The sequence below is a fragment of the Synchiropus splendidus genome, chromosome 19, assembly GCF_027744825.2.
Source record: "Synchiropus splendidus isolate RoL2022-P1 chromosome 19, RoL_Sspl_1.0, whole genome shotgun sequence".
In the NCBI taxonomy this organism is placed as follows: domain Eukaryota; kingdom Metazoa; phylum Chordata; class Actinopteri; order Syngnathiformes; family Callionymidae; genus Synchiropus; species Synchiropus splendidus.
This window is the reverse complement of record NC_071352.1, coordinates 9,488,571-9,501,257: the sequence shown is the minus strand read 5'-3', so window position 1 is coordinate 9,501,257 and position 12,687 is coordinate 9,488,571. Positions and strand designations below refer to the sequence as shown.

General features: G+C 45.2%; 1 protein-coding gene across 2 annotated transcripts; it reads right to left on the bottom strand.

Annotated features, from left to right (window-relative positions):
- Nucleotides 1-833: 833 nt before the first annotated feature.
- Nucleotides 834-12,532, bottom strand: raver1 (ribonucleoprotein, PTB-binding 1). Of its 2 annotated transcripts, none has more exons than XM_053851862.1 (14): nt 12,169-12,532; nt 11,386-11,452; nt 8,927-9,396; nt 7,917-8,108; nt 7,714-7,834; nt 6,181-6,281; nt 4,654-4,735; nt 4,328-4,533; nt 4,133-4,214; nt 3,898-4,040; nt 3,480-3,551; nt 3,245-3,376; nt 2,311-2,373; nt 834-2,234 (listed from the first exon to the last, which is right to left on the bottom strand). In XM_053851862.1, exons 1-14 carry the CDS (start codon nt 12,490-12,492, stop codon nt 2,088-2,090), a joined length of 2,202 nt encoding a protein of 733 aa, XP_053707837.1. In that variant the 5' UTR covers nt 12,493-12,532; the 3' UTR covers nt 834-2,087. The 2 variants fall into 2 exon arrangements, with proteins under 2 accessions (XP_053707837.1, XP_053707838.1); XM_053851863.1 differs by having other exon boundaries at nt 4,654-4,732.
- Nucleotides 12,533-12,687: the final 155 nt, after the last annotated feature.

Genomic DNA, 12,687 nt, shown 5'->3' with positions numbered 1-12,687 from the left:
GAAGGGCAGGGATTTATAACAACATACTTTTGGTCTGAGACTTGGCCTGAGTTTTAAATTTGAGTCCCATGAATGACTGAGTTTAACAGGTCAATAAGGTGCACAAGCAGCCTCACTCAAATCCTGTACTTGACTTGAGCAGTGAGGCACGCTTGTGTTTAAAGCATGAGGAAGTCTCCGTCACCGTCCCTGCTGCCGAGACCTCCTCAGCGGTGTGTGACCTGCGAGGGTCTTTCAAGCCCCAGAATGGCGGCCCTCCTCCAGGCTCACTGGGACCACAAGAATAACTTCTAATCAAAAATCCTTTCATCCCCGGGTCCGCTGAGAGGAAGCAAAGAGCTCTTCATTGCCCCTCAACATCTCAGAGCGGAGGTGAGTGACATTAATGCAGCGAGCTCAACGCCGCCAGACAGCCCATCATCACTCCAGATGAGTTTCAGTTTCACTCCAGTCCACTTGCAGCCTCACAAAAATAACCTCCCGACGTGTCCAGGGTCGATATTGGTTTTAATTGGAATAGATTTTAGCTCATTTTGAGCTGTTTATTTACCAGAGTTTACTTCATGAGGCCAGGCCCGCGATTGGATAATTACTCATCCGACTTCTCGCTGGTTTAATATTCATAGAAGCCACGTTCACGGTAATGGAGTCCATTAGAGGAACCCGGGAGTCTGGCTGATAACAGGGTGTCGCCGAAGTAGACCAGCGCGTAGTATATAGAAATAATACCAACTATGTGTGCGGCAGCCGCAGTTGTAAACAACAGGAGCAGGGACTCAATGCAACACTTTTCTCTTGGTACAGTTACTATTATTTTTTAAAGAAAAAGCAAAAACAAGGGATGAGCTTAAATAACATTTACTCTCACCTCACACGTACAAACATCCATGATGGTACAGAGCAAAGTTTCATTCAGCTCTTGGTCCGTACGCAACATGAGCAGTCTGCAACAGCGCCACCGTCAGTCACATGTGTGGGCTCATGAAAAAACTCAACAGGCAACAGCAGTAGTCGAACGGCAGACCTGATGGAGTTTAAAAATGATAGCTTTGGATTTCTTAGAGAGAGAGAGAGAAAGAGGAGGCAGGAAAAAGCTCAACTATTTACACAGCAAAAAGATAGAAGGTAGTAAACAAAGCCAACGCAGGGCAGGAAGGGGCGGGGCAACACTTTAGCTGAATTAAGAGGTAATGGGTTTTTCCACAATCAAACTGTCAAAGGAGAATTCTGAGGAAAGCGCTTCACAAGAATGCTCCGGAAAAGAAACCCGTCCTGGAATACTGCCCCCTGGCTGTCAGTAGAAGTAAACAGGTGGGGCAGGGGAGGTGAAAAAAAGGCCCTCTAGTGGAGCAGAAGAGAAATGGCACGTCTGCACACGACCATCGTCTCGCAAGTGCAGCATTTGGACCTGGATACAAAAAAGCGATGATACAAAACGGATTTGGATTATGACCCTCAAAAGTGCATTGATCCACATGACCAGTGTCAATAAAACCTACATCCACAACAAGTTGATGAACAATACGACAAACACTAAAATGGTTCTCATCAAAAGATCCCGTTGAACACCTGCAGGTTCACACAACTGTCATTGGTGGATGGAAAGCTGCGTGTTTATCAGTGACGGGGGGGACGAACAATCACGTGCAAGGTGACGGGAACTAAACACCAAATGAACTTTTTACATGAATTTCAGAGGCCATGAAAAGCTATGACTTCACCTAAAAAAACCAGTGAGTGAAATGTCAAACATGTAAATATCAGCCAAACGATCCATCAACAAACCACTCGCACAGGAATTAAAAAATACTGAGCCAAATAATCACTTAACAACCTAAAAAAAGAGAAAAAAAATCACTTCTGTACATTTTTTAAAACAGGAAACTTTTTAAAAATTAAAAAGGGAAAAAAAAAGTATAAACTTAAGTTATCACACTAAAATTACTGAAACACACAAAAAAATGAAAACAACCAAGGATTCCTGTGGAGGAAAGAGTCCGCGAGCAACGGGCCTCGAGGACGTGGGAGACAATCAACCAACCGCCACAAAAGGTTACTTGGATGGCTTCTCGTGAAGAAAGGAGCATCTAGAAAATGCGCTTTCGCTTCAGGTAGGAGTCTGCGTAATGGCCGCCCAGGCCTTGAGAGTGCTGACCCACGTAGCTGCCCTCGGGGCTCGGCTCCGGAGACGGAATCAGACGAGAGAACACTCGCTTGTGGCTGCCGATGGGAGTCTGGAGATTCAGAGTTGATTCTTAGACACTACCAGATGTGTTGACTGGAAGATTCAAATGAGAAAGTGCTCTGTACCTTCAGAGTGTTTCCCAGTTCTGGAGGGAAGTTGGGCTGGCTCACAGGAGGCATCCCCACAGCCTGCGGAGACACTGATGTTCAGCGACAGCACGACAACTGACATCTTTTGGAATGAATGAGACTCAGGCTGGGCGACATATCGGAGCTACTCTGCCACCCACTGTCACATAGAAAACAACTATACAGAGACGTTTGCATTCAATCGGGTCCATGACAAGGGTCTGGAGCTACACATAAATAAGGAGAAGGAAATTATCTTTTATGGTAACACTAAATAAGTGTTGCTTAAAGAATGTAAATGTAGCGCAGTGTTCCTGAGAGGCGCCTTGTTGACATCACTAGAGGAGCAAGGCTTTCAGCTGCAGTAGCAATGAAGAAATACCGAGGCGCTGCGTCACCACTGGGCGTTCGAATTGTACCAGTAAAAGAGGAAGCCGGTTTTTCTTTCTAAAGAGAGAAGAATCTTCACAAAAAGTGACTGTGAAAGAACTTAACTCAGTGCACTCAGCCATGCTTGTTTAGAGAGTGGGTTCCTCTGAAGATTGCGCCGACGTATGATCCAGTTCAGCTTTGGATTTTTTTTTTTTTTTTTCTTTCTTTGAATCATTTCTAGGTTGAATTTAAGCCACAGACCCTTTCAGCCGTGAACTACCCCCCGGACACATGAGTCATATTCAGCTGTTGTACTTCCAACAGCATGTCACACATCGCACTAAAGTGACAACCTATACGGCAGGGGTGTCCAAACCACTCCTTGAGGGGCACAGGACTTTGTTGGCTTGACCTGCACCCACTGCAGCCACTGCAGCCTGTTCTGGAACAATTTGGACGCCAATAACCGCCACTTGAGAAGCCACTCGCTTGAAAAGAAAGGCTGAAATAGTCGGGAGCATCTCAAATGCCGGATCAAAGACAACACACATGGTCTTACTCTGTTGAGCTGTGTGGACGGAAGGCGGCTGCTACTTGAGGCCTCCAGTCCCGAGCTGAAATACGAGGGCAGCGGTGGGCTCGAGGACGGACCGAAGTGGGAAAACTGCTCCGCATATTCAGGATGAGGGAACTGTGGACACAAGCCAGAGCCATTAAAATATCACCAAGAGAATTAAAGTGATGTCAAAAAAAAAAGAGCAAGTGACAACTCGCATTAGCTGGATATCAACTACCTGCTGCCTGAATGCCGCCAAGTCCCCGGCATGCTGGTTCTCCTGCTCCTCATACAGGCGCTGAAGAGGATCCTGGGCAGAAGCACAGGCTGAATGTCACATCATATCATTGCGCTCATGGAACAAGCAGCACTCAGACGGTGCGCTGGACACAGACGCTTAATTCTTTTGGCATGTAAGGAGGGAGGACATCGGCCCCCTTGAGAAGGTCAGTCTGTTCGACAAACGTCTATCATAACAGAAGGGGTTTTAAAAAGGCCATTTGCTCGCTTTTTTTAAGGCCTTGGGAGTCAAAAAACAAAACAAATAAGTTTAAATCCGGTGATTCACAACAGAACTCATTTAGTGAAAAATAAAAAAGAAAAGGGGTTTTCATCAAACTTTGGGTCACATTGAAAGCAAAAGCATCTGAAGTCACCTGCTGCAGCGGAAGGTAGTCGGCACTGAACCCATCCTGGTAACGCAGGTTGAAATTGGGCTGCAAAGCCAGCTGCGTGTGCTGGTTGGAAACATTACTGAGCGTGGGTCTCTTCCTGTATGGGTGGGGTCTGCAGCTCCCACCTGCAATCAAGGACAGAGGAGCGTGAGCTGCTGGAGACTGCCTCAGTAAGATTAGGAAAAAATGAATTGAAAGATAGTAAAGAGCCTCTCACCTGAGGGGTAAACATTGTTGACACCCAGATAGGCTCTTTGGGGAAGATTCAGGTCCTTTGGAGGATCTCCAAGTATAGAGGCCTGTCAGATCAAAGGAGAGACAGAGGCTTTGGTTTGACAAGCAGGGCGCCCACTATCGAAATGAAAAAGTCCTGGATAGAAGCAGTAGTGGCAATAGTTTCTGAAGACTGTACCCCTTGTGCAGCAGTCAGGCCATCTGTCCCCATCATGCCACCCATCAGGGGCATGGAGATGCCCTGCAGGGTGGGCGGGGAGGTCGGCGGGAAGGTGCTGGCTGCTGTGGCACAGTCCTGATCCCTTGCCAAGGATCTGCCATGCGGCATCGACTTCAGTGGAGCCAAAGGATCTGTCTGGAGACCAAGTCCTGAGAGTACACCACCTAAGAATCCCCACAAACATCAAACATTCATTCATCTTCGACACAAAACTAATCCCAGACACAGCTACAGATGTTAAAAGCCGTGGCTCTAGTAGCTCAAAAGTCAGCTGATAGTCAGACCTTGGGGCAGGTCTGCGAGCAGATGGGCGCCCTGCTGGACAGGAAGAGCAGCCAAAGGATTCTCCCCGATGAGACCCGCCTGCTGGCCAGAGGAGAGGAGGATTCAGTGTCACAAGATCAAGCAACATTCAAGCGGCAGGAAACTTTCAAGCACACTTTGCATGCATCAACAACATGTTTGAGATCATTGGCTTTGTTAACATCAAGGACAGGCAGTCGGAGTGGGCTTTCCATTTGTGTTAAAACAACTCTCACTTCTAATAAAGTTACATCACCACCGAATGACAGGGCTGCACCGATCGACCGATGGAGATATGAGCATTTATAAAGTCACCATGACTGGCTGATCAAATGATAAGATAATTTTTATGATTTTTTTTAAATAAGATGCTATTTATATATTTGTACATAATGAAATTTTATGTTAAAATTTTACATCACAATGTATAATGACAAAACAAAGCTGGCACTTCTCCAGAAAATCCCACTACTTGTTGTGATGCTGCAGCCCTGCCCTGCAGTTGCAGACATTAAAACCAGCCAGCCACGATGGCAGTCGATTGGCAATACTTCTCTGTCCAGGAAAATGAAAACCGAATTGCAGTTTGCAAAGCGTACACCAACGGACTTGGACACAGCATTTAAACACCATCGTGCCGAATTTGAACATTACCAACGAATGAGCACTAAGCTGCGATAGCCCCAGGCAAAACCAATACTAATGGAGGTTATCGTTTTGAACAGGCAGCCGAGTTCTGTTACTCATTCCCCTGACATGCAGTCGATCAAAAGGGGAGCGGTCTGTCCAGTTATAAGGCAACATTCTGGTATTTAACAAGTGATGAGGGACGTTTATCCTGTGGGCTTGATATGTTCATTGGAAATGGAATAAAAGTGATTTATTTTACATTAAATATTTAGCGTTCTCTGTTGTTTATTTGCTATAAATGTTATCTAAACAGTGTTGTTCAGTATTGTTATTTACAAAATTCATGTAATTAATCTTTAAAAAATGGAAATTGGTGCACCCCTAGATAAGTGCTCCATTAATAAACATATGAATATATTACACATTTCTCACCACGCAATTCTCACATGTCAAGTTTTGAGGAATATATAAGCTTTTTAGCCTCACAATCCTGATCTTCTAGTCAGTCACCTCCATAATTCCCACTGATCAACTTTGATATCCGTAACACAGCACACACAGTGGACTCAGTTGCAGGATGTTAGTAAATATACACTTCAAACTCTTTAGCTCTCACTCATCAATCACATTAAGCAAAAAGAGAAAACACCGAAACCACCACATCAAACGGACTCCATCATCATCACTCACACAAGCCACTAGAGGGTTCTCAGGATTGTGTAGGACCTGAGCCCACAGCAGATGGTTTCCCAGAAAAGCTTGCTAATGGTGACGTGGAGAGGGAGGAGCAAAAACAAAGTGTTTATGAGAAGGTGGTGCAAACATGCTGCGCACCGAAGAAGAACATGTCAAGTCGAAATCTAGGGAGGCAGCCGTACCTGCTGAGCCTTGGCCTGGTTTTGAAGCAGCAACTGGAGCAAGGCGGCGGAGAGAGCGGGGTTGGCGAGCAGCGGCATGGTAGGGGCGGCCCCCAGAAGCCCTGAATGCAAAACACAGAAATACAAAGCGTCAACATGGGCTTGTAAGTAGGAGCCTGCTCTCACTGCACGACTCCATCAAACTATCAAAAACACCAGACAGATATATAAACAAGTTTTGACATCCCGCTTCAAAACATCGAACAAACATTCATATTTAGATTACATGGCCTTCATTAGTCCATTGTGGGGAAATTCTAAATGTCACAGCAGCCAAAGACTAAACATTTAATATTAATTAAATAGTTGTGGCTTAACAACTATTTAAACCAAGTTTGACCTTGATGTTAACTACACACATTAATAAGAATAATCATTTTAAACATCAGTTAAAATGAATTATTTTGAAATTATTTCAAACAAATCATGTTTTTAGCAATAATCTATGAGGTTGAATTCTGAACTTCCACTTCAATACTTCGCAAAAATGGCCTTTATTAGTCCATTGTGGGGAAATCCAAAATGTCACAGCAGCCAAAGACATAAAGGATACACAACAAAGAAGTCCACAAAGCATCAGCAAAAAAATAAAATAAGCCACAAGCTAACAACCCAAGACAAATAAATAAATGTAATAAAAAAATATATTAATAATAAACTGTACAAACAGATAAATGATCAACAACTGCCACTGAAGGTGCCGCCCAGTGCAGTCAGGGTGTTTCCCTCCACACCAACAACAAGAGGTCAAAAAAGATAGATATGCTCAAATATCACAATATTTGACCGTTAAACTTATGTTTAAACCAACTCACTCATGAAATTATCTGAAGAGGATTGGACCTCTTGTGTTCAGAAAATCCCCAACTATGCAGATGAGCGTGATGATACCTGGCCAGCCCACCACACAACGTACACCGCGACACTCAGGGGCGGTGAAGCAGACAGCAAACTTTAAGTGGTATCCAGCAGCTATTAATGAGAAAAACCCAGTGGGTTAATAGGTTCTAGTAATAAAGCCATATGAAAAGGCGCTGATACTACTCTTTGTGGGTGTCGGAAACACAAAATGAAAGCAGGCGCCAGTGCACGGCCTTGAAGATGCTGTTTCATCATCCAAAACAGCAAGCAAGTTCATTACTCATCAACCTTCACTGGCAACACTAATTAAACGCAGGCGGTAAAGCTCGTCTTCACAGACTTGACGGCTCGGTCCGCACGAGCACAGCCGCTCACGTGCAAAAGAGCAGGTGGCTAAGATGGAGACTTATTGTCCAAACAAAACTGAATATATGACACCTGGTGTCTCAATTTACCAGAACGTGTCCAAAAGCAAAAAAAAAAAAAAAAACACACTCATGCAGAGCCTCCGCTGCCTTAGAAGCCTTCCTCCCTCTGACGCTCCATGAATGACATTTGAACAAATGTAATTTATACATCAATTCTATACGCTCCACGCATTTGGAACCAATATAAATGGACAAACGGCTTCACCTTGTTTGTGTCCTTGTGACAGCGGGTTGAGCAGCATCTTGAGCGTAGCAGGATTGTTGAGCCCTGTGAGGATCTGCATGGCAGTGGGATCAGGCAGGAGACCTTTACCACGATTCACAGCCTTCAGGGATCATGGGGAGGAAAGTGATTACCAACTGGAATAACACGAGTTGCAGATGCTGCATGTAATTGAGGGGGAGTACCATCGTCTGTGCAGCGATGAGAGCAGCCAACATGCTCCGACCGGGGGAGCCGGGGGCGCAGAAAGACATCCTGATGTGGGTGTCCCCCAGTAGCCTGCCATCATTACGCTGCTGGGCCTCCTCTGCCATCTCAGCTGTGGCAAACTCCAGCACTGCAAACCGCCGGAAGCTGCCGTCTTGTCCTTGAGCCAACTGTAGAGGACACATTCAAAAGCGCAATAAATTGTTAAGAACTGATGAATACATTCAAAAGCTGACATCAAATTTGATCGATGAAAGCTGGGAATGATTGACATGTGAGCCCATGATGGGAAAAAAACAACATTCAAGTTTTATTTATCTTTGACTAGTAGTGTTACTTGTGAATAAAATTCGTCACCTCATGCAGCACTCACCATATGTTTGGTAAATGTATTTTAAATGGACACGCACAGGAAGATCATTGTAGTTCAGAGCAGCGTTTGCCTTAAAATGCCAGTGACCTTTAAAAAAACCTTCTAACTACCGTGTCCAAAAGGACAGGCCTTTTCCATTCCAGAAAGGACCAGTGAATGACAACACCTGGGGTAAATCAGGTGGTCTTCACCATGGCAACCAGCCATGCTTTGTCATATCTGGGGTAAAGGTGAATCCACTGAGAACATGGGCATTTGAGAGGGATCTCAAATACTCATCACAGCAGTGCTGATGCATATAGCTTTCAATTCAGTAAACACACTCATGAAAATGGTTTTCAATGCAAGATGGATGACGACATGTAAATGAATTCTTCAACTACTAAAAGTTTTCAGTCAGTTAGTTGCAAGGACTGATGACACAAGCCTTTACTTTGATTTGAGCTCAAAAGCTGAGGGTGACAAGTGAACTGCAGCGAGGAATCTGATGCAACTCCTGTGTAAATGTTTGAGAAAAGTGTTGTTAAAAACTTGAGCCCATGCTTCCACCAGCTGATGTGTTCTTGGTCATCTGTATACATTTCATTCAACGCCGTGTGGTGTAGTGGGTCTGACCTGGCAGAAGACTGGTGCAGGGTTTTCTGTGAGAGCATTCCGGAGGTCCTGGGCGGTCAGCAGGCTCGGCGGCAGACGATCCACACACAGGCATCGCGAGTGCAGGAGGGGATAAGTGAGGGAGCCCACCTCTGTCCAGTGGACATACAGCATGCGGGAGCCCAGCTGCTTCCCAAGTAGCTCAGACTTGGCCCGTGCAGCAGAGTCCTTCTTCATGTATTCCACAAAGCCATATCCCTTGGAATGTCCAGTGGAGGCTCGATACACCAGGAAGCATCGCTCCAGGTTCCCGAAGGGACGCACCAACTCCTCAAACTGCTGGTGAGTGTAAGCGCGGGGCAGGTTGGCGATGCAGAGTAGGGCGTCTGTGGGCTGCAGCTGCACAGAGATCTCGCGCTCCCGCAGAACATACTGGTGGAACTCTTTGATGGCACACTGAGCCTGTTCTCCATTGAGCAGGGTCACAAAAGCTGGGGATAATTAGGAGAGATGGAGAACAAACGGGTCAGTGCCAAGAGATGGGTTGACAGATTAAAGAGTGAGCAGCCCGTTCACACTCAGCGGGACATCTTGGTGCTGACATGTCGGCTCCTTTAGTGGGAACAAAAGTAACGCTGGTGGCAAATTCACACCTAAGTTTGATGTCACGGCGGCATTTGAAATGACAATGGCTGCCACAGCAGCTGACAGAGATCAAAGGCAGGTATTGGTGGTGTAATGTCACCCAAAAACAAATAGACATTGCTTTTTCAATTTAAAATATCAGCCCATTACTCTAAGATATTATTTTGTTTGTTTAAAAAAAAAGGGCAGAGCAGGCTGTTGCTGCACAGGAGACAGAGGTCCTTTGGGGTGCAGGGAACGCTCCTTAGTGCCCAGTACTGTCAAGTTGTACAACAGTAACATCTGCATCTGCATCTGATGGGACTGACTGATGACCATTGAGGACTATTACTATTGATCATTTGTATAGTATGCATTTATACAATGTATTATTTATATAATTTATCACTGTATACTTACCTCTACTTGTATTTTACTATGTTTTTTTTTAGAGAGAGCCAAAAAGCAACTAACAAGGGGGAAAAAAAGGAAAATGAGAGCAACAAGCTACATTCACACTATCAACGTAACATGAGTATTGAAGTTTTGATTCTGATTCTGAGGCAAAGTCTTGATTTTCTTCTAGATGAGAAGCCTTCTTGGCCTCCAAATTCATTTCAATTTGATCAATACCAATTATTTTCTAAAAGAGCACTAAAGTGAGCACAATGATGCCATTAGAAAAGCCATTGACAATTCAATGGAAGCTGAACAATGTAATAACAAATTAAGACAGAAGCAGTGTTCCGAGCACCTGCCAGGTTTGTGGTGCTTCGTGGGAAAAAGAACTAAACTGGCAGGATAATTCAGGCGCAAATTTGACTGAATAAACAGCTGTAAACACCAACAGATCCTAGAATTACTTCCGCAGATTAGATGTTTTCTTTTTCAGCCTTTTCAAAAGAGAATCAGCCTCACGGATGAATACAATGGAGGCATAATATTCACCATAATTTCTCATCATTCTTGCATACAAAAATAAAAACAGGTGCAATTTACCAGTTAAAATTGATATATATGAAAGTTAATGATACAAATACAGTGGCACCTCGGTTCTCGACCACAATCCGATCCAGACGCCCGTTCGAGAAGCGTTTTGTTCAAAATGTGAATAGATTTTTCCCATTACAATTAATGGAAAAAGGCGTTCCAAGCCTTAAAATAGGCTTTTGTAGGAGTGAATGTAGAGTGTCTGCTGCAGGTGCACTGTTCCTCTATGTGTGTGGCCGCTGCATGTGGGAGGGGTTGCCGAGTGAGTGACGTCTCTCCAGAAGTGAAGAGGTGCCCGGTGCGTGTCCAGCTCTGAATGTGCAGTGTGTTCTGTGCAGTTTGGCTGTGACAAAGTCATAAACCAAGTCACGCTCTGTCCCAGACTCGCCTCATCCCTGTCCCAGCTCCAGCCCACAACAGGACATCAAACCCTGGAGTGTCGAGAGCGAGCACCTGTGACACTCTACCACGGTCCAGTGCGGAGACAGGAAAGGTTTTACACCTCAATATGAAGAAACAACAGTCAGTAAATGTAGCTAACGGGACACGTCTGCATACAGAGACTACGTTATACACAATAACAGAGCGTGTCGTGGGTCAACTGATCGGTCGGTGCACGTCATGTTTTTTCCAGCTTTTTTCGGGGGCGTTCGAGTTCTGGATTTCCGTTCGAAATCCGAAGCAAAAAAATCTCAAAATTTTTGTCCAAAGTCTGAGACGTTCGAAAACCGAGGTACCACTGTAAAAGTAAAATTGAACAGGGATAGTTGAATCGATGCACACAGCAGTTGATTGATGGGTTTATCAACTATCAGTGACGGAGATGACAAATGTAGCATGTAATTTCTGTGGGGTTTTAAACCAACCTGTGCCTTTGTACTTGTCAACGAAGCAGTACTTCAAGTCATAGTTGGCCAACAGCTCATGGACGTCCTGCAACAAACAAGTCCACATGGGCAAGTCAGACTTCTACAACAGCAAAGCATGATTTGAAAACACGCAATATAACTTTTTAAAAATCTTAATTTGGTACAAGGGAATGCAAACACAGTGGCCACCTGTTGGAAGGGGGGGAGGTGACAGAACTGACTCATTGTTGCGGAAAATTGTTCCACGCTGCTTTTGCCCTTTCACTAACAAATGTGGATGCTGTCTAGCATTTTCTGAAGCTTTGTGTCCACGCCTTCCACCTTTTGTTGTGGAGCCACTCGCATCTCGAACCCCCCTCGCTGTGAACAATGGTTCAGCCCGCAGGCCCTCTGGTCCCCACCAGCGAGGCTCACGGGGTGTTTTCGACTACATAAACCTGTCAAAATGAAACTTTACAGTCTAAATTCTGGTTGAAGGGTCGAAAATAACGGCCGCCATTTGGTGACGTCTTTGAACAGGAATTGTTCGTTAAAACGGAGGGGGGGAAAACGGCCACAGAGGACCATGATTGACAGTTATCTGACCACCTGGTGATTGGCTGGAAAGTTATATAAAAAATAATCACATAAAAAGTAATGAACGTCACGCCAATTTGAAATCTGGCGAATAATAAGTCGTTTTGGAGACGGATTTTGGACCGGAATTAAATCGCCGCACGTACTAACGGCATGGCAACTGTAGCTATGCTAATGCTAGCTGTCTATTTTAGTGAGTCATACCTGGTTGCTAACGTCATTCGGCAGGTTTTTAATAAGGATTTTTCTCCGGTTGTAAAACTCCCGTCGCGTTCTCTCCAGGCGGCTCTCTATTTCTTCAGGGCTCAATGACGGCAAGTCCTCCTCGACTCTCCGGTGACACTCGCGTCCGGCGGTGGCGTCCTCGTCTCCGGCTTCGAGCTCGGACAGTCGCTGGTCCCCTCGATTCGTGTTGCCGTAGTCACCGGCGAGGTCGTAGTTACTCGGTTGCGGGCGAGAGTCAAACCTGAGCCCCATGCCTGTGCTTTCCTCTCGGGCTTCGGTGTTAACAGACACAGCGGCCGCCATCGTTGTGTTTGGTGGAAGTTTTGGTCGGATGGAAAGTAAGTGGGATTTGAGCAGTTTAAACAATACACACGTGGCCCCAGCGCCGCTTCTGATTGGACGGGAGGGACGCACTCCGAGTGACGTTGACGTAAAGTTGAGAAGGGGCGGGGTTCCGACCTATTTCGTAATTATATAGTTTTTCTTATTTAGCGAGGA